Source organism: Pagrus major, chromosome 4, assembly GCF_040436345.1.
Source record: "Pagrus major chromosome 4, Pma_NU_1.0".
In the NCBI taxonomy this organism is placed as follows: Eukaryota; Metazoa; Chordata; class Actinopteri; order Spariformes; family Sparidae; genus Pagrus; species Pagrus major.
The window spans coordinates 28,966,542-28,988,518 of record NC_133218.1 but is presented as its reverse complement, the minus strand read 5'-3'; the positions used below and the strand labels follow the sequence as shown (position 1 = coordinate 28,988,518).

Sequence of the window (21,977 nt, the reverse complement as noted above, 5' to 3'; positions counted from 1 at the left end):
AACATCAGCCCAGGTATACAGACCATGTATACTCTGACGGCTTTGTTGAAATAGTTTTACTGTTTAGTCCAATAACATATCTTAAGTTATTCTTTCACTTTAAACTTTCTTATTTGCTATTCCTCCATCTCCAGGTGATCATGGCAGCTCTAGTTCAGGCGGTGAGGTTGCGTCGTCTCCAGATTCCTTTAAGAGAGTGGTGGATGGCTGTGAGATGGTCGCTGTTGTAGCTCATGGCGAATGCCTGACTGGTATCTACAGCCCAGATATCCACCGCACTGCCAGTCTCCCTCGCGGCTGGCACCGTCTCAACCGCCACGATGGCTTAGACACTGGGGTCGAGTATCGCAATCTTGGCGTCACCACTTCAACCCCCTGCAGTCCCCGCTCCACTCTTGACCGTCGGGGATCCAATGGAAAACTGGCCTTTTTCTCCCACAAGAAGGGGGGAATCCCACCTCTGCCACCAGTACGGAAATCTAGCCTGGACCAGCGGAACAGAGCAGCCAGCCCTCTCCACCAACCCAGCCACTCATTACTGGGCAGCTCAGCAGATGATGCAGGGATATCTGGCCCCGCAGGTTTCAGCAGGCAACGAGGCTCCAGCATCGACAGCAGCAGACTCTTTAGTGCCAAGTTGGAACAGCTCGCAAACAGAACCAACTCTCTGGGTCGGGTCCACAGCTCTCACAGCGGTACCCACCACTATGACTGCTTCTCTCTGGAGAGGGGTGGAAGCCTGAGAGGGGGAGGAGGAGGAGTGAGGGGGGACAGCACTATGCCTCGCACAGGGCGCAGCCTCACCCGCGCTGGATCTGTGTCTTCTCCTACTGGAAACACCAGCAGCAGTTTCAGTGCCAGTTCTGGACCAAGCAGCGCTCCACAGTCACCAGCCAAAACCAGCAGCCAGTCAAAGATCTCAGCAGTCAGTAAGCTGCTGATGACCAGCAGTCCCAAGTCCAGGAGTCTGTCTGCCTCCAGCACCAAGACTCTGAGCTTCTCCACCAAGTCTTTAAGCCAAACCGGCAGCCGCAGCTCCAGCCTTCCTCCTAATGGAAAGGTAGGAAGGAATATTTATCCACCGTGAATGGAAAAACTTCAAACACCTGTAAAATACATGATGCTCAAAACTAGAGGAACCACTCAGTTTTAACAACGAGTGTGGGACCTTTCTCTCTCTGCACCTTCAGTTTTACAGAAGAAGAAACACAGAACACTTTCATCAGTTATTCAGTGCAAATAATTCAAGCCGTTACGACGTCCCTAGAAAAAATGCCACTTCAAAAAATAAATTAAGAAATAACAGGTGTCCAAAATCTCACTGAAATGCCCCTTTCTAGGGTATTGTGTGATGTGTAATGTGATCATTTGACTAGAAATTAGACAAATATACTTGGTAAGATTTTGAGTTTTTGAGGTGCTCAGTTTCTCCCTACACCCGCCTAAGCCATTTATCTGTTTCCTCAGCCCCAGAGCTCAGTCCAGAGCCCTCTGCAGCAGCAGCAGCAGCAGCAGCAGCAGCAGCAGGGACCTTCCCCTGGATCTTGGTCTACCCAATCTTTGAGTCGCAGTCGAGGAGGAAGCCTGGCTGCCAAACTGCCTCTCCGGGCTGTAAACAGTCGGATCTCGGAGCTCCTCCAGGGAAGTGCAGGCTCTCGTTCCAGGGGTCATGCCCAGGGAGGCGGCACTGATCCTGGAGAGGAGAGAGGAGCTGGAGGGACGAGGTTAGAGAGTTTTATTTTATTGTATTTTACATTTAAAACTTCAACTTCAAATTACACCAAGTGCAAGAATCATGTATGTACTATTCATCCTCAGTTACCCACATGGATAACAATTTCAAAAGGTTTGGGGGTCCTGATCCAAAACATACTTTGTTGCATGACATTGCCTTTGCTCTCTATTGTCAGCTAAAAAAGGCAAATCACCCTTAAAAGTAATTCTGAAAATAATCTATTGATGGTTTAAATTATGTTATGCTATTTTCCTGTTCTCAGTGGAGCTGGAGCTGGAGCTGGAGCTGGAGCTGGAGCTGGAGCTGGAGCTGGAGCTGGAGCTGGAGCAGGAGCTGGAGCAGGAGCTGGAGCAGGAGCTGGTGGAGGTGGCGTGGGAGAGGAGAGGGCAGCAGTGGTCCAAACGCTTCCCTCTCCCTACAGCAAGATCACAGCTCCCAGAAAACCACACCGCTGCAGCAGCGGCCATGCAAGTGACAACAGGTATAAACTCACGTTGAATTAATTTCAGTTCTACTTCACAAAACACTTCTGATGCAGCTTAAATCATTTGAATTTTTATCTTTAACTGCGATCTCATTTTGCCTCTTACAGCAGTGTACTGAGTGGTGAGCTCCCCCCCGCCATGGGTAAGACGGCCTTGTTTTACCACAGCGGAGGCAGCAGTGGCTATGAGAGCATGCTGAGAGACAGCAGCGAGAACACAGGAAGTACCTCCTCTGCTCAGGACTCCCTCAGCGAGCACAGCTCAGCCACCACCTCCTCTAGACGGAGCTCCAAGAGCAGCAAGAAGAACAGGAGCAACACAGGTCACAATTAAGCATTGAAACCTATTTTATGAACATTTTTATTGGAGTGCGACAAGAAAGACTACTGTTATTATTATTATTATTATTATATTATTATTTCCAGCACTTAGCTTTTAGAGCTGAGGAGCACCTAAAATACTAGTATTAAAATAAAAGTATTCTCTTATTATGACATTTATAGGTGAAAGTCTTGACAAAATGTGATTAGAAGACTGCTAAATCTTTATAAAAAAGAAAGCAAGGGAGAACTGATAGAAAGAAAGACCTCTATGAAAAATCACAATGAGAAAGCAATGATCAGGGAAGGGAAAGTGAAGAAAGCTGTGGTTGCAGAAGGAGCCAGGTAGGAAAGGTGACCCTGGCCACCCATCTGTGAAATGGTGAAGCGAATCTGCTGGTGTGAGCTGTAATGAATATATATTCAACAGAATACCACACAGGGAGGCTGCTAATGTGCCTGCCAAATTACAGTCCACTGGTTAACCATGAGGATGGATATGTGCATGAAATCAGACTGGATAGAGGCAGCTCTTCCTGGTGTAACCCTTTCAATCCATGTGTGTCTGGGTTCACTCTCATTTTCCTTTGACCACAACTGATTCTGTGCTTCAAAGAGAGCGGTTCACTGTCAAACTGTCAAAAGAAAGCAGAAAAGATGACACTGTGTTTGTTGTTCAAAATGGATACAACAATGTACACCCAGTTCAGGCAGACAGAGTATAAATAGTAAGAGGAAGAAAGGGCAGATGTGCCACAGACTGAAGCGTGCGAAATGTTAATCACATCTCCAGCTGAGTCTCTCTTTCTGCTTGATTTCCATTAGATTGGATTCACAAGCTTTACCTCTGCTCGTCTATTCCTCTCACACATTTCCTACCTCATTTGTCCAACTCTCTCCCCCTCCCTGCAGACCCTCATTCTCCGTCCGTCCCCCTTATATTCCGCTTCCTACTACGTAATGAAATACAAATGTCTCTGCTTGACCCCTCGGTGCAGCCCTGAGACCAAAAGACAGCTGCAACCTTATTAAAATCACCACTTTCTCTCTTTTACGTGCCTTATCTCACAGTTCCTGGTGAATCTGATAACTCTCATTCCTGTCGACACGGCTGGCAATTTCTATGCAAACCATGTGCATGTATGAGTGTGTGTGTGTGTTCGTTCCAGCGTATTGGGCAGATTAGAGAGTGACCTGCTGCTGTTATCTATGAGCTCCGTGGACAGAGACTAAACTTTTTATCTCGCTTCACACTCCATTATCTGTTCCTAGTTCCCTTTTTCGCTTTTTCAATCACTCAGTACCTTTCTTTTGTTCTGTCCTGTCTGCCTCTGCTCCGTGATTCATCCATCTCCCTCTCTCTCCTCTCCTGCCCATCATCTCCATCCTCTGCTCACAATATCCCCTGTAATATACCTATTCTATTGGTTTCCTGTCAAGAGCAAGGACACTTGCTTTGTATTGTATCTACTGTATGAAAACTTTCTTTTTCTTGTCTTGTCTCATCTTGTCTACCTCCTTATCTTAAATGCTCTTGTGTAACTTAATGGTAAGAAGACAGCACTGAGCCATGTGAGCCAATATGTCATATGTTAGATATGTTAGATTAAAGGTATATTTCAACATTTTGGGAAATATGCTTATTCGCTTTCTTTCAGAGCGTTCGATGAGAGGATCAATACCATGGGTAGGGTCCGCTCCCTGGACTCAAATTGAATTTGTTAGAGGTGCTCTTTGGATAGGGATACGTGTAGACATCTAAACTCTGGTGGTGTGTTTGTTGTAATCATCATCATTTTTGTTCTTTCAGGCCTCCAGCGTCGTCGTCTGATCCCAGCACTGACCTTGGACTCTTCCTCCTCCTCCTCACCTTCTCATCGCTCCTCCAAACAGGCCATTACGTCCTCTTCATCATCCTCCTCCAGCCCAGGTGCATGCTGGGTAGATGGCCCACTGGGGCCCCCAGCTCCCTCAAACCTCCGGGGCGCGACTGCGACGACAGAAACCTTTGAGATCAAGGTGTACGAGATCGATGACGTTGAGCGACTGCAGAAGAGGAGAGACAAAGGAGGGAGCAAGGTGAGAGAGAGAGTGGAAACTCATTCGCGTACATTTAGGGCTGAAGTTTGGGAAAAGAGAGGAGTGTTACAAGAAAGGAATAGCAAGCGCTGGGAAACAAAAGAGGAAAAAGCAGGATAGGGTTAAAGAAAGGTTTGTGAGGAGAATTTACTGTACGGTGTCATCGTGACGGAAAATGATCAATGGATGTGGAGAGAAAAAGAAGCTGCAGAGCCAGGGAGCAGGAAAGGAGGCCCAGAGGGAAGGAGACATATTGCACTTGATGTCAATGAAATTGATTTGATGAATAATAGTTGTGGGAGACATTAAAAAGCAATAAGTGTTCAGCTGGACGCTGTTGATGGAGGAGAACAAGAGGAGAGAAAAGAGGCTGAAGGATCTGAGCAACTGTATGTGTCAATGAGGAAAGAGACTTCATAAATATATTAAGTTTAAAAATAAAACCGTAAGGATTTTCACAGAATGAATTAATCAACATTTGCGCCATGTTCCGTGTGAATCGTGAGCTTCTTTTTTTTTCAATAAATCTACATTCCTCTTCCCTCTGTGTTACTTTTAAAAGTATTAGTTTAGAGATTATTTAAAATTCTGAAGATATAGCAGAATACAGAGTGCTACTGTGAAACTCAAATGCAAATGAATGCAGGTTTTTGCGTTCTCCTCTTAAACCTTTATGTATTCAGAGGAGGGAGCATTGTAAGCTTTGGGAAAGACGGTGGGAGAGAAAAGCATGAAATATAGATTTTCCCCGCAGCGCCTTAAGAAAGCCACTTAACCCCCCGACTGCTTCAGTGAAGCTGCTCAGTGTCCGAAGGTACTCGACTGCGAGCCGATGAGCTGTGAATGTTTGTAACTGTGTGAACGTTAATCAGGCTGCTGCTGACACAGAGCCACATGTGTTTCACAGCACATTTCTCCGGATAAATAAAGGTGCATAAAATCAGTCTGTCCTCTGTCTGCGTGTCAGGAGGTGGTGTACGTCAGTGCCAAGCTCCGACTGTTGGAGCACCGTCAGCAGAGAATCAGTGAGGTGAGAGCCAAGTACCAGTGTCTGAAGAAGGAGCTGGAGCAAACCAAACAGCACCTGATGCTGGAGCCACACAAATGGACCACCGAGTGTAAGTAGGACTCTGACACATCCAGGAGTGTGTGTCTGTGTGAATGCGTTGGTGTGATTGCGGCATGTATGTTTGACTGTGTGTGTCATATCAGATATTCTACGATGGTAATTCACAACAGGTTATGAAATGATTTTTATGAGATGATTGATTGGAAAGAGACATTTTCAATATCAATAAGCTATATTGCAACTATATTCCAACTTCCCTACCCTGTTTGTGGTCACCCTGTTTGTTGGATTTTAAAATATCATCACACTTATCTGTTAATATGATTTATGTATACATTTTTTTCTCTTCCTGTCTGTCCATGTCCAGTTGAGATACAGCAGGTCTACGAGGTGGACTCTCTAGAGTATCTGGAAGCTCTGGAGACTGTGACGGACAAACTGGAGACCAGAGTCAACTTTTGCAAAGCTCACCTCATGATGATCACCTGCTTCGATGTGTCTTCAAGACATCGATAGACAGACGGAGGGACGGAGAAGCAGACACACCGCCGGATGCAACTAGATATCGACATTTAGACCCTTTGCCCTCAAACAATCGATCAAACAAACACCTTTAGAAAATATCTCCTACACTTCTACATCTCATCGGATGACTGGATAGTTAGGGACATCCTAATGTTTCCTCTGGATGTACGTTGACAGAAGGACAGATGGATGGAGAGATGGATGGATAAAAGATATTGAGATATATAGAGACATCTGACAGGCCAGCAGACAGATGAGTCCATAGATGTTTTTTTTCCTCTGGGCTTTGGAAAAAAACCTCAGAAAGAGACATTAAACAGCATCTAATGGACGGGCAACTTTGAATCAGATAAATATGGCTGCCCGAAGGGGTATCCAGACGGTTCTGAGTCTGAAAAGACACATCAAACACACCACACAGTTTTCAGAGAAGTGAATAATTGGACTACTGAGACACCTCTCAGAGTGAACATTTAGGAATGTATGCAGAGGAAAGGATTGAGGAAAGAGAGGAACAAAAACTGCCATTTTTCAAACAAAGTCGGACAACGACGAGGTGCAGGAGACAAGAACAGTTTCCCGTCTCCCCTCATTTTAGAAGAGCACTTTTTGGAGTTTACACAGTCGAGTGCTGACTACAGAACGGCCTGGTATTGTTGTGCGGTGAATAAAAGAGACTGACCAAGAGAAAGACAGGAGGACAAAGAAAAAATGATTTAGATAAGTGCCTTGTGAACATTTCAACAATACCAAGACCAGTTCTCTTTCTCTCTGAAATTTGTGAACATGCAGTAAAGTATGGTGCTAGCATAGAAATAAAAAACAACACAGAAGGTCAGTGTCCTTGGAAAATCTTTGAATTTATAGCCATTTCTAAATGTGATGTGTTGCTGTGGGTCAATGTTTCATTATATCATGAACAAACTAATACTTTGTGTTTGAATCAACACTGATGGGAGGAGACAAAATGTCAACTGGATCCCTTAAAAAAGTCAAAGAAGACCCGTGCACATGGTACGGAGGAAGATAAGGGCCACTGTAAAAAGAATTGAAGAAGAATTAAAAGTTGTGCAATGAATTGTGAAAAAAAAAAAAAAACTTTTACAGTGGCCTCTTCTGTATCATGGAGAATAACACCAAGTCTTCTGTAAAATTGTTGCAAGGACCAAAAGTCAAATTTAAAAAATGATTTTTCCAGGACACAGAGTTATGTGTGTTTAAACAAAGAAAACACTAATGCTAGTTTCTTGTGGCGGTTGTTTTAACCTCGACTTCACTCACAAACAAAGCACATCTGAGTTTTGACCCTCGGGGGCATACGTACGGTTTGTTTCCCCCGATACACCCGTGATGGCTTTTTCATGTTCACAAAGCAATGAAACGTCTGAGTCACATAGGAGTGGAAATGTTTTCTCTCTGATCCAGTGTTAAGTACATCCATTGATTGACTGACTGTCAGACTGACTGACTGACAGACTGTCTGTTGTTTGTATCTGTGTTGTTCTGATCTATTCTAAAAGAAACTGAATGATTCGTCAATGTGCGTGTTTTATAATAAGGTATCCTTTTTTATTTGAGTGCAATGGGACCACGTAGAGACGATGTATCATAGTAGGAAATAGGTTGAAGAAATATTTAAGAGTCAATTGTGAGGAAAGTACAGGATAAGCCCATTAATATACAGCGTTAAAGGCCTTCTTTAAGGTTTGTATTATTGGAACAAAGTAGTGAATTTAGACTGGAAATACTTATTTGGGACTTTAATTATGATTACAAATGGGCAATTAAAAAAGTTTCAGTATTGTCTTTTATTGAAAGCACACAGACGTTATAAAAGAACGACTAAAAATATATATTTAAAGGAATGAAGGAGAGCTGAGGAAAGAAAAGGATGATGACCAAATTAAGAGGCAAACATCTCTGCCTGGTTCCATGTTTTTTGGACGGATAGCAACACTTATGATTTGTTAATATTATCTATGGTGCTTGAGATGTTTATGATCTAAATGTTTGTACAAATATAAATATATGAAAGAGCCTGTTTCCCTCTGAAATACAGAACAATACCCTTCAAATGCTTCTTCTTCTACATCGCTGTCATCACGTCTGTTTTCAACCATCACCACCCTCTTCTCTGAATGCCTTTTTGGCCCAGCAAACAGAGAGCATTCTGGGAGATCCTGTTTGTTGTCTGAGAGGTTAAAGGAGGGGACGACACCAACTGTAATGATATTGGTGGGATCTGTCAAAAGCGTCCTAGTGCTGAATTTATCTTTATCCTAATAGAACAAACTCAGTGTTTATCATTGCCAAAGGAGTGACATAGAAACAGGAAATGACTTGTGATCTTCTCCTGGCTGTGTAACGAGGTAACAGTCTTTCTTTTTGTGTGGTGTACACCTGCAGTGACAGCCGCGGGATAATCTAGTGGGAAATTACCCGAGGAACTATGACGCTTTTGACAGAGCGGACCCGTGAAGCGTCCTCACAGGAGGCGAGCGATGTCGCCCTGTGACACCTCCGATCGTTTCAGTTCACCGAGCCAGTCATGAATGAAGGTTTATTTATTTGAGCTCAGGAGAGCAGAGTCGCTCATTATTATCTTTTTATTTATTTACACCTTATGATCTTAAAAGTTACTATGCATTCAAGGAAAAGAAAAAAAATAACTGTACATACTTTGCTGAGCCCATGTCATATATAAATATATAAACTGTACACATATATACGCTCATTTTTATTTGATATATTTTCTGTTTCGGTTTCAGTTGCTCCTGTTGTTACTTTTAGAGATTGTAAAGGGTTTGGGTTTCCTTAAACATTCACATCCAGGGTTGTTAAAGGAACAGTTCATCCCAAATCAAAAACACACGTTTCCTCTTGCCTGTAGATTGTTTTGGTGTGTGTGGCAGACTTTTGGAAATGTCGGCTTTCTCTTGAATATAATGGAACTAAATGGCCCTCACCTCCTGGTGCTCAAAGTGCCAAAAAAATGACATTCGAACAACTTAACAGCCTCTTTACAGAAATCATGACCCGGTTACTGAAGATAATCCACAGACCTTGTTGTGAGCAGTTTCATGTAGGAACTATTTTCTTTCCACTGAACCTCACTAACCGACCGTATCAGTGCTCTGTGGGAAGCGAGCACCTACGCGTGGATGTCAGGCTCGTGCTCATGACAGCACAAGATTTAAACATTACTGTCGTCCTCCTCGGCTGAGCTGTGACGGTAGCTAGCTTAGAGGTGATGCACGCTTCCCTCTTCTCACTGACACGGGTGGCAGGTGTAGCATGAGCACCACAAGCTGAGTGCCATCAGGTTTTAGTGTAGGCGAGACAAGGCAGACATCTCTATGGCAGATATCGCCAAAATTCAGGAAGTCACACGAAACAATCTAGATGGATAAGTAGTAAGACGAAAAACATGCAGTTTGCTTTAGTGGTTGAACAGTCCCTTTAATGTGGCTCAAGCAGAACAGGTATTTAAGTCGATTAAATTCTGACCAGAACTAAAACACGTGAATTAGAAAAGGGTTGGTTTAAGTGAACTGCCAGTATGTTCTTCAGTATTAATTAGCAGTGGATGTTTCGGGGACCCCAAACCTCTGGATGAGCTAAACGGCCTGTACTTGTTTCCAGATTTAAGATGCTGTGTGTGAGATTTCTTCCTTGATGTGTCACTGCCAAATCTGCTGTGGTAGCGCTTTATAATTCTAGCAATAACTGTGACAAACACTTGAGGGCTTGGTCGGCCCCATATTGTTCATAAATAGTCCACGTAAACCTTTCAGGAATAAGCAAGCATGCTAAAAAGGGATGCACTCATTGTCTGGTGCTTTATATATCAGGTTGGAGGGTAAAAAAAAAAACACAGTCTAATGAACAAATTGACGTAAATGATGTAAGTTTTTACTGGAGAGTTCAAGAATTATAATGTGTTATCTGGAAATCTGACACATGGCATCTTTAATGACTTTTGTGTGTAAACGTCTGGGTCAGACCACATTTTACAAAAACAGATTCCACAGCTGCACCAGGACCAGGTATAAGACAGTGGCTCAACTGTTGGAAAACAGCTACAAAACTGATTAAAACCAGTTCATGTCTTTGAGAGTTACCCAGGGTTACGACACACGGTCAGTGCACACCAGAGAATATGATGTGAGGGTTTCGTCTCCACGATTCGAGCCTGCCGTCACGACGTCCTCTGCAGATTTCCTGTTTTTGAGAAATGTGGTCTGACACATTGTGTTGATGGAAGAGCAAGATGGAGGGATGTAAATAAAGAAATGTATTGAAAGAGTTTCACATCTGATTCTTTCATCTTTGATCAAACGATAATCAACAGCGTACCAGCCAGACGTCTGGCGTGTGGTCTGTGTCAGTCTCAATGTTTTGCCATCATTTTGCATTCTGACTCACAAACGCATCATAAAAGGCTATTGGAAAGAAAGCCGCAGGCAGTTATTCCAGATTTTAATAACTACTATTAATAAGAGGAAGTAAAGTATATGTTCAGTCATACCTACCTACCCCTGTCTCTATTCTATTTCCTCTGCAGCCTCCTGTCTCAGTAATAATCCTGTGACAGATGATAACAAGTGAGATATCTGTCACGTCACTTTTTCACATTTTCTTTGAACGGTTTCTTTCCGAAAATGACACATCCATGCAGAAATAACTCTGACTCTCTCGCAAGGAGTGCTGGTATTAACCCTTAATACATAATATCTCATTGGCTGATGAATTCTACGCAGCTTTTCTGTAAGAGAAATGTAACAGAGCGTTTGAGGGAAAAATTCACTTCCAAACACAAATGTCAGCTTTAGATAGAGCTTTTTCATTTCCTCTGATTTCAACAGGTTGAAAAGGGAAATGAAGTCCGTCTTTATCCTGTAAAAAACACACTAACATACATCATGACATTTTACATGTGTTGCCTTGAGGGAAGGTGCTAGACTTTTAGATCCCGCGTCTGTTTTGTACTAGATATCACTTAGTTAGTGTGTGTGTCTGTGTGTCTGTGTGTGTGTGTGTGTGTGTGTGTGTGTGTGTGTGTGTGTGTGTGTGTGTGTGTGTGTGTTTGTACCTTTACTAGCCTGTAGGCAGCTTTCTTGGTGACATATTGCCCTGTTGAGCCTGCTTTGATCACCCGTGCTCAGCAGGGAACAGGAAGGAAAAGGAGAATAGATGAGAGAAGCGAGGAGAACAAAGAGAGCAAAAGGGAAATACGAGGAAAGAGCGAGATGAGATGCGGAAGAGCTGAACCGGTGCACGAAAAATACGATGGTTGAGGTTATGGGAGGACAAAAAAATGAGACAAATGGATTAATTCGGAAAAAATAGCAAGTGAATGATCGCCTGGGTAATTTTTGGGCAAACAGTATGCAATCATCTCTCAATAGACAGGTTTTTACTCTCTTTTCTGAAATCACCTAAGCTTAAAGCTTTTCTGTTCTGTTTCTGAGATTGGTAGATAATTTGAAGATTGTTCGGTCCACTTTGCCTTTTCTTGAATATTCAGTTTCCCTCTCTAACTTCCTAAAAAAGTCATTTGTGATTTAATATCTGCTGGTGAGAGGAAACACAGCAGCGTCCATAAAGGAAATGTATTTGTTTTCCCACTGATTACCTCTTCAGTGTTATCTTCAGCGGTAAACTGTCCTTGTCTGTCTTCTTTCTCTTTTTCTGCTCACTGGAGTCTCCAGCCATGCTTGCACCTCTGTCAGCTGTACTGAGGCACAGTGGTGCTAAATGCTAAATACTTAACACAAAACCTCATAGTGGCACTAGAGGAAAACTCATCAGAGTCATTATAATTCACTGTGTGAGAACCATTAATGTGTATCAAAATGTAGGTAAAATCCACCTGGTAAATGTTGATATGTACACAGGAAAAGTCTGAACTTTGACATGCTGATGGCAGTGGAGGAAATGTCAGTGATTCGCAGTTCAGTAGGAGTCAACTTTTGTTGACCATGAATGTCTGCAACAAAACATGGCTAAAAATCACTTTAAAAAAAAAAAAACAGGTTTCAGTTCAAGTTAGGCAGTTACTCTTCAGCTCAACAGTCCTTTGGTTCATAAGAGCTGCTCTGATTATGAAGCGGCTCAATCAAAGATGAAAGAAAGATGGAGGGCTGCCGAGGACGTGATGGAGATGTGGGCCTAACACGGAGAAATCTCGCTCTTTCATTCTAAAGTGAGATTACTCATGAATATATGTTAACATCCATCAACTCCTTATCACTGAACCCTCACACACAGGAAGATAATGGAGAAATGATATGTAGGATACAATCTACCATCTCTGGCTGTTATTACACCCTGAAACAGCAGCTTCTCTCTAAGGAACAAGCAGCTGAGACAAGAAAGACAGATTCTTATCAGCTGGTGATTTGGACCTCTTAAGGACTCGATTTGTAATTTTATGTAGTGGTATACTTTGCATAAAGTGTGAAACAGAAGAATTCGATTTAGCAGCCATCAAAAGTCAATCCTTGAATGTTTGGTGGTGGGTTTACATGAGGATTACCGACTGTGGAAGTAGGGAGAGGGAAGATGTGAGGAGAAAAAGGGTGCGAAAGGGAGAATTGATCAAAGGAAGCGAGAAAAGAGAGTGTATGGGTGAGGTGGTGCAAGGGAAAGACACACAGAGAGGGGGAGTGTCTCGGAAATGAGAGTGAAAATTGAAAAATGGGGGAGAGTGAATGGCGGGAGGGTGAGTGAATGAAGATGGGTTAAAACCACTCGTGTCCTTCTTTTGATTGGCCCAGGCTGCCCGCAGAGAGGAGCAGCGAATGAGAGAGAGAGACGAGCCGTGGACGAATAGTGAATTTAATTTGAAAGCCTTTGGGGGAGTGAGGGAGACAGAAAAATGGGGGGGGGAGAGAGAGAGAGTGAGTGACAGAGAGGGAGGAACAGAGGGTTATGGTTAAGCGATAGTAAATCGAATTTGATGGCCGTTAAGAGGTGAGAGGGGGAGAGCGAGAGACAGAAAGCAACAGAGCCAATGAAGTGAGTAATAGAGGCAGGAGCAGCAGTACTGGAGAGGACAGACTCTCCCACTTCAGCCCACTAGTGTTATTACTGCATTACTCCATTCAATCTTCACATTAATTTCATCTACAAAAAGATACAATTAACAAGTCTTTTCCTCTTTTCTTCCACACATCTGTCCATTTTATGCCACTTATCTGGGTCAGGGTGGCAGTATCGCGGATGACGCTTACACCCGCGATCTCATTCTTTTGGCCATTACCTAGAGCTTGTGACCTTTGGTGAGAATTGGAACATAGACTGGTAAATTAAGAGCTTTGCCTTCCAACTTAGCTTCCTCTTCAGCTCTACAGTCGGGTACAACACCTGCATTACTGCTGATGCTGCACCAATTTGACTGTCGATCTCACACTCATACGTGAACAAGACCCCAAATACTTGAAGTCCTTCACTCACGGCTTGGAGGATGAATCCACTGTTTTTTTAAGGCAGGGAACCATGGCCTTAGACTTGGACGTGGTGACCCTCATCTATACTGCTTAACCCTGGACTGTAAACCACCTCAGTGTGGTCTGGAGGTCAGGATCTGATGAAGCTAGCAGAACCACATCATCTGCAAAGAGCAGAGAAGAAATAATGAGGTCCCCTAAACCAAACACGATCTTCTCCAGGATCTGTGTCAAGGGACAACACACACTGGAATGTTTGTTTGACCTCCGACAAAGAAAACACACACAACCACACACAGAGTAAAAAAAAAAAAAATGCTATTGCAGCCATAATTCCTGTGATTATTGTCGATAATTAAAAAATGAAAATATTCTGTCAATAATAATAGATAATAATAATAATAATAACTGATTCTTTGTCAGAATAACACTGAACAGAGAAAAGTACATGTGACAAATCCATGATGGATGAAGGATTTGGGGTTTCGAACACGTCAGCTGTCTCAGTACTGAGAGAGCAAAAGCGTTTTATTTGTAACCTTAAAGGAAACATATCATTAATCATCCCTAGCCCATAGAAACACACACACACACACACACACACACACACACACACACACACACACACACACACACTCACACTCACACTCACACTCACACTCACACTCTCAGAGGAAATGCTGTCATCAGTTTGCAAACGGTAGAATTTTGGGATTAACATGGGAAGTGTGTGTGTGTGTGTGTGTGTGTGTGTGTGTGCGTGAAACACATTACCACATTCCATCACAGACACACTCTGGGCTTATCTTGGAAGTCACACACTGACAGAGCAACACACAACAACAGGGATTAACATGGGAAGTGTGTGTGATGTATATGTGTGGAGGAAAGATGGATGTTTTGAAAACTTGACTTTACTAAAACAACACACACATGAACACACACACTCATCACTCATCTAGATGGTATGTGCAGATTACACACGGGAGGCAGAGGCCTACAGGTCACCATCTCTCTCTCTCTCTCACACACACACACACACACACACACACACACACACACACACACACACACACACACACACACACGGATATCTCGCTCTGTATGTCAGTAAACTTGATAAACAAAATACATTTTGCCAATTAAACCGTGATAGGTGTTTGTTGTTTTTTTTACTTTGGACAGAGACAGGCTAGCAGCTTTCCCCGACTTCAATTCTTTCTTGAATGCTAAACTTGGCTAATCGCCTCCCAGCTCGAGATCAATAGTAATACACAGACATTAGATTTATTTAATCTCACTCCTGAAAAGAAAGCTGGAAAACACATCTGACAAAATGTTCCACTATTCCTTTAAACGATTTGCTAGTGGATGGAGCAGACAATGCTCCCTGTTACTGTGCCTGGACTGTGATATTTTGTAATATGTAATATTAAAAGGACAATATGGTCATGGCACCTCTGTGTCACCACTCTGTTCCAGGTTTGCCATGAAGTTTTTGTATAGACATTCATGGTAGCCACTGTGCCTAAGTGCAGCCTCACAGAGCCGCCAGCATGGCTGCAGGCTTCTTGTTAAACTGGGTAAAACAAAACCTTAAGTAAATTCATACAGTTTTGACAGAATGAGACATTAAGGTCAACTTTTCTGACAGACTATGTGAGAAAATGAAACACCGAACTGTGAACAAAAAGATTTTAATTCATGACAGTTCATCAGATGTAATTTACAGTCATTTAAATTTCCCCACTTCTTGTTCATATTACAAACCTCGATAGAACTGGTGATTGGGATTGATGAATACACTGCTAACATTAAAACTAAAATAAAAAAGGAGCTGTGGCTGTGTCTCAGCTGGATGAGTTTTGAGCCATCTCGGTGCGACATTCCTCCATCTTCATCAGCAGATCGGTGGTCATGGGGTGATCGTCACCGTGGGTGACCTTTATGATCTGATAGGCCTGGGAAAGGTGAAATGAACAGGATTGAAGAGCGTCTTACAGTAGCTCTTACTCCTGATATTTCTGGAACAATGTGGGATGGTACCATACTGTAGATTAATCAGTTTATTTAAATGTAATAAATGTGTAAAAAGGAAGCTTGTATGTGAATGTTTTTACTGACAAAACTATGTTATCATACTTAACTTAGGACAGTGTTAATGTTCGTATTTCTTTCCCCACACCTGTTTGAATGTGTCCAAAGCATCCTCAATGCGCACCAGGTAATGTTGCAGCTTTCCGACTCTCATCAGCTGGACTCCATGGACCGGATGGGGATCAGGGTAGTATTGTCTTCAGAAAGGAGAGAAGAAAGAGAGGGTCAGAGACTGAGGGGAGACCAAGAGAGAACAATTGTCTCAATATTATTGTTTTTGCTTCTTTTATGCTGCTGTACCGCTGGTTTCCTCTGTGTTGTCAGAGAGGAGCTGTTAATATTTCATCTCATCTGAAAGTGATTGTAAAACCAAACAGAGACCAAAAGGGAGACACTAATATTTATCACCATGAAACTTCCCCATTTGACAATTCATTTTTGTATTCCTAGTTTTCTGATTTTATGTTTAAATCGTCCAATTTAATACAGTACACAACATAAATCTGAACTAAATCAAACACCCAAATGTGTATTTTTTAGACATGTTCTTTGTTTCCACCTTTTTGTCTCCCCTCAAAAGTCACAAACTTTATCAATGTTTTTTTATTACGTGCTAAGTTTAGTGGCTGTGAAACAAGATGAGCAGGGTACCTGACATCCCTTCCCCCAGGCCCATCTTCAGACTCCTCCATCATGATTTAGAGCCAAAACAGCTCTCCCTCTAGTTACACATCACTGGACGGCTTCTATCAACAGTCCCGTTGAGCACCCCTCAAAGGAACATAGTAAAAAACATGAAGGCTGAATGGCTAAACTCCCATCACCCCTCCAGTATCCGTGCAAGAGTAAAGAGCTGGCCCAGTGTAGCCCGACCAGGATGGATTCCACATTACCTCCACGTGAACCAGAGGTTCAACAATTGTCCCCAGTCTCCTCTCTTGCACCATGGCAGAGTCCTCCCTAAAGAAGGTGAGCAGTGTGACACCAAGGTAATTGGACCACACCAGGTGGTCCCATTTTTTAAACATGGGAACCACCACAGGAAGTGTCCTTGAACTCCACATGACATGAAAATGACAAGATGACATTTTAGGAAGAAGTTGGATTGGCAGTGAGGTTATTCTTCTGTGCAGCTTTGAAACCATGCATGCTATACTTGTCTTGCACTGACCAATGACTTATGTTGATATCTCACTTTTAAAATGTTGTATTTATGCATTTGTGGACAAATAAAATGGAACAAACAGAAAAAAGTGATGCAGTGTCTGTAAGTATCATTAACAGATTACAGAAGAAATACAGGTTATGTTGACATCTTTAACTGTTTCTAGGCAGCCATTAAAAGATAGTTAAAGCAAATGATGCTCTTTGTGATGAAGTTTGATCAATTTCACTTTTAAATAGAAGTGTAGACTAGAAGTGGTCACACCGGTCACACAGTAAGACAGATTAAATGATTAAACAGATTAAATGGGCAAGACCAATCTAATACACTTTTGCCGTCTGTGTGAAAGTGTGTAAGAAAACATCACTACAGTCTTTTTAATAGCCCTACATATGAAGTTCATGGATTGAAGATATGTGAACAAAACAAAAAAACAACCTTAACAAATGCATAAAGAAGCAAATGGGACATGGCGATTTTCTATATTTTTAGTACTTCACGTCTTTTTGTTTGATATGGTTGATATCCATGGTGACCATATATCCAAAAAAGTGTCCATTTTCAGCTCTATTTTAGCTGGGGCATTATCCGTTATGTGCAGCTCATTCAGTTTTTGCTTTTAAAAAAAAAGTTTTTGTTTTTGTTTTATGTTTGGGCATTGTGACTGCAACCGAAGCACTGTAATAGTTTTTTTTGGCAATTTAAAGTAGGTTCCTTATAAAAAAATAAAAATATAACCATGTTCTTTTTCACCATTTGACTCTCTGGAGGGATCCCAAGGATAAATAATGTGGGTGTGTCTGCATGACTTTGTATTTTACATGTTTGTGCAGACAAGCAGAGCTAATACTGCACATATTCCCATGATAAATGTAGAAAAACATATACTCACACTACTGTACGTCCACACATAATAATGTGCTCAGTGTATCTGTGTATGAATATACTGTTTATCGTGCACAAAACAAACATGTGCTCGCTGACGGAGAAAGATAAAGAAAGAGCGAGTGTGCTTGACATCTCTGAATGCCGATGTTTTGATGAGTGATGTGTTTCCATGGTGACAGCACCAGTGTCCTGATCAGCCTGATCAATGATATTGACATTAAGAGACTCCCACAACCCTCACATTAGGGACACAAACACACACACACATCGGAGAACATTTCTATGTCATCTGTCTTTAATTTGTTTAGCCAACGTGTAATCTGTTCATCTAAAATGCAAATAATTATGAGACAACTCAATTTGTAACCATTTATATGCACACGGATACACGCTGATGCTTAATGACCTTGGTGCATACAGTAAGTAGACCCCACATACATGTATCAACATGCATGCTGTAAAGAGACAGTTCACACACAAACACACACACAACAAGAACTGGGACATTCCTCGTCCTATAAAGATAAATACACAGCGGGGACTTTGAGGAAGCAGCTTTGTTGTTGGTAAACACTGGAGTTCTCAAAATGCTCATTTAGCTGAATCTACTTGTCATTTATCCTCTTTTCTTCTCCACCCCCCTCCTCTAATCCCTCCTTCCTTTTCCTATTTCACATCTCGTCCGCTCCGCTCCTACCTGTTTATGTTTGTGCTTTTTGCCCCTCTAGCTGCAGGGATTAAAGTTGGTGATGCCGGTCGGTCGATTTCCTTCTCTCCTCGGCTGCCCTCTTAAGACTTTCCTCTATTTCCCTCTCTCTCTCTCTGTTTTCTCATGATTACACATACAAATGTTTTTTTTTTAGTTTTTCTCTCTATATTATGTAACCACTAAAAGATTATATTTAAATGCTCGCTGACAAAGCAAGCCTGCTCCATTCAAAATTTCTCGTCTGGCTCATTCTCTCCCTCTGACGCTCACACACACACATACACACACAAACAAACAAAACGAGCTGTAAGTAAACACAGACACATGAATACACACATGCACACCAGCCAAAGATAAGGTCAATTTGAATCCACTCCACCCTCTATAACGTGCTGCAATTGCCTGATTTCACTTCTCTCCACAGTAAACACACCACAAGAGGGTTCAATATGCTCTCAAACAAATCACGCGCACAAAGAAACTGCGCTCACTGCATTAATCTTAATTGTATCCGCATGGTTGTTGCGCTAAAAGTTTTTCACCCTGATCATAAATGAAAATGTGTTTTCTGAAGCGACTGAAATCAAAGTTAATTAACTTGTAGTGGCCACAGCCAGTGTCATTTAAAACTCCACAGCTTCTTTGATAATTTTCCAGCAGAGTTTTCACTAACAGGGCTAATAGCCCATTTGTTCATACCTTCAAGCCGAACTAAACTACAAACTGACAAGCCTACCAATTACAGAGGTGGTCTCGGATCCTGTGGTTAAAATTGAATCATTAAGTTCAAAGACTGAACCAACAACATTAGTCCTCCATGAATAATAACACGTTACAACATTGATTTAATTACCAAGTGGCTGATTCGAGCCGCCATGACATGCAAACACACGCATCAACACCAATCTCCAATTATATTTCCTCTTTGCATACAGAACCACATGGCAATTAAAATAATTTCATTAACGTGCTGTCTCCTGATTTCTAGCCTCCTCTTTTTCCCTGGGAGAGTAAATTGAAGGGGAACTGCGGTCTCGCCGTATGCAGCTAGTTAGAAAGCCATAGCTTTCGGCGATGAGTAAGAGAGGGGGCAAGGAGGAGAAATTAATAGTTGTGGAAAAGTGTAGCATTTCCAGGCAAATGCAGTGGAACTAATGAGGCTCTTGTTTGGAACAAAAGATCCACGGCCCGCTGTTAGTGAGAGGGAAACATGGATTATCTTACTAAGTAGAAAACCCAAGAAGGAGAACGAATACATGGAGGAAGATTAGCTGAGAGTATTTTTCTTAATTGTATTTTGTTTTCTGTCCAATGCAACAGCAGTTTCAGTTCTATTTAGCAATCGTAGCACCTCCGTGCATCTGCTACTAACACAAAGCACAATCAGATAAGGTTTAAATCACAGTTTAACTATTTAACCGACCTTTCTTACTGAGACACATGAACTGATGCTGACAACCTGATAAAAGCATTCACATCCCAAGAGAGTGCCTGGAGCAGCGAGGCAACCATACGTCAGTAATCTTCAACAGTGACTCCTGTCTTTGTGGTTCGCTTAAAATAAAGCCTGCTCACAACCTGTCATGCCTCGCACGTGTATGAGATGCTTTCTCCAGCTGACCTGTGGTCTATTGGTTAATCATTCCTGTGTATTGAATCCTTTGTTTTTCACTTGCTCTTCGCCATTTTGTCTGTGTTTCCTGATTTGTTTCCTATTTCTTTATGGTGTCTTTAGTGGTGGATTCTCCTTGTTGCCTTTTGCTGCCAGTTTTTTGGTCGCCTGCCTTTTTGTTGCTTGGATTTTGGCATTTGAGCTTGTTATTAAAGCTCGCCTTTTTGTTTTTCAACCTGCCTGCCTCTATGTATCTGCGTGGGTGACAGAGAGGAGCCGGTGAGAAGACAAGAGAAGGTTGCGACAGTCAAAAAGGTCAGGACAGATGGTGACACAGGGAGACAGCCTGGTCAGAGAAAGTATACACGGGGCAGAGAAACAAGACAAGAAGGCTGCAAGGCATAAAAGGACATAATGGTTTCTGTTCAGTGAGCACATTATTAATAAACCTTTGTTTTATGTACCATGCTTTGAAAATGATTACAGGTGTGACAATACTGTAAGAGATTTTGGTCTCATTCCTCTAATGCTTTAACAGTTAAAGCCTTTGCACACCAAGATACTTTCATAAGCGTTTAAATCTATCACCTGAAAACCAAGGTTACACACAGAAAACCTTGCACACTGGGTCAGAGGCATAAATATATTCATTGTGAAAATCCACAATATGAGACAAAAAAAGAGTAGTCAAGCAGTGAACATGATTTTGTGGTCTCACTTCTTGACAATGAAGAAGAAATTACTGAGTCCATCCCAAACCTGAAAAGAAGACATGACCGAAGAGAGTTTCACGGAAACTGCAGAATCATCCCAATCGCTTCCAGGTGTACTTCAGGAAGTCGTGGTCAGTATTTTAATGAGTGGAAATCTATCTTGTGACCCCTCATATCTATCATACTGTACAGAAGATATATAAGATATGTATAGATTTTAAACTCCGAATAAAGGTAGATAAGCAGATGCAACCAGATTCTGAATTGAGTGAAGGAAAAAAATCAGATCAGTGCTCGGATCAGTTACATGCTGGTACATATTATATTGGCTACCTTATTTTCTTCAACTTGTCTTCTCCTACTTCAGTCAGTTTGGCTTAAACACTTGACTCTTCACAAGAGAATGAACAGAACAGTGCTGTTATGGCGCTGTTTTCAAAAGACACTGTATTTTAAATGCTACCACCAACACATCCATGAAGACTTGACAACGTGGGTGCACTTCACTGCTCTACTGAGGCTGCTGTTGATGCAGAAAACTCATGCAAAAGACTCCTCTTTGCTGAATCTTACTGCAAACGGTGCATTTACATTAAATAGTCCGTACTGGTTAAATCTGAGGGGCCACAAATGAATAAAGCTGTGTGCATGTCTGAACATTTTTAGTTGTTACTCTCTATGAGTGGAGAGGCAGGATGAATCCAAAAAGCTCTTTCCACACCGTTAGACTGTTTCAGGTTGAAGATTTACTTTATGCCCCTTCACGTATTCATGAGTGTGTGTGTGTGTGTGTGTGTGTGTGTGTGTACACGTGTGTGAGCGTGTCGACAGCAGTAAAATATGTGCAGCATGGAGACATTCAATAAGCCTGGCGTGTACAGCCTGCAGCAGGTGCGCATTATTCGCACACAGGCATGGGGAGAAGCCCTCTCTATACATCACAGACCGAATAGAGCAACCGAAAAAAAGTGGAGAGTGGAAGAAGAAAGGAATACAGAATGAGGGGAAGGACAGGAGAAGGAGAGCGATAGAGAACTCCTGCAGCTATCTTTCTTCTCTGCCATCTGAAGAGCCCAGAGGAAGATAGGAGATGAATATGGAAGATCCTCCTCCCACTCTCTCTCTCTCT

At 42.2% G+C, this 21,977-nt stretch overlaps 2 protein-coding genes across 3 annotated transcripts in view; one reads left to right on the top strand and one right to left on the bottom strand.

Annotated features, from left to right (window-relative positions):
* kif26ba (kinesin family member 26Ba) overlaps positions 1 to 6,505 on the top strand; it is an 83,951-nt gene extending 77,446 nt beyond the window's left edge. The window contains exons 22-28 of the mRNA XM_073463739.1: positions 135 to 1,060; positions 1,474 to 1,732; positions 2,066 to 2,216; positions 2,328 to 2,542; positions 4,351 to 4,619; positions 5,587 to 5,737; positions 6,056 to 6,505. Of these exons, the coding sequence (XP_073319840.1) occupies positions 135 to 1,060; positions 1,474 to 1,732; positions 2,066 to 2,216; positions 2,328 to 2,542; positions 4,351 to 4,619; positions 5,587 to 5,737; positions 6,056 to 6,204 (2,120 nt within the window). The 3' untranslated portion in view covers positions 6,205 to 6,505. The remainder of the gene's footprint in view (positions 1 to 134; positions 1,061 to 1,473; positions 1,733 to 2,065; positions 2,217 to 2,327; positions 2,543 to 4,350; positions 4,620 to 5,586; positions 5,738 to 6,055) is intronic.
* Positions 6,506 to 15,377: 8,872 nt separating this feature from the next.
* Positions 15,378 to 21,977, bottom strand: part of smyd3 (SET and MYND domain containing 3) — an 83,504-nt gene continuing 76,904 nt past the window's right edge. The window contains exons 11-12 of one of the 2 annotated variants that reach the window (XM_073464500.1): positions 15,850 to 15,958; positions 15,378 to 15,625 (exon numbers count right to left, since the gene is read on the bottom strand). In XM_073464500.1, coding sequence (XP_073320601.1) covers positions 15,515 to 15,625; positions 15,850 to 15,958 — 220 coding nt within the window. In that variant the 3' untranslated portion in view covers positions 15,378 to 15,514. Of the gene's footprint in view, positions 15,626 to 15,849; positions 15,959 to 16,270; positions 16,722 to 21,977 lie in introns of those variants that run through there. The other variant, XM_073464501.1, reaches the window with a different exon arrangement.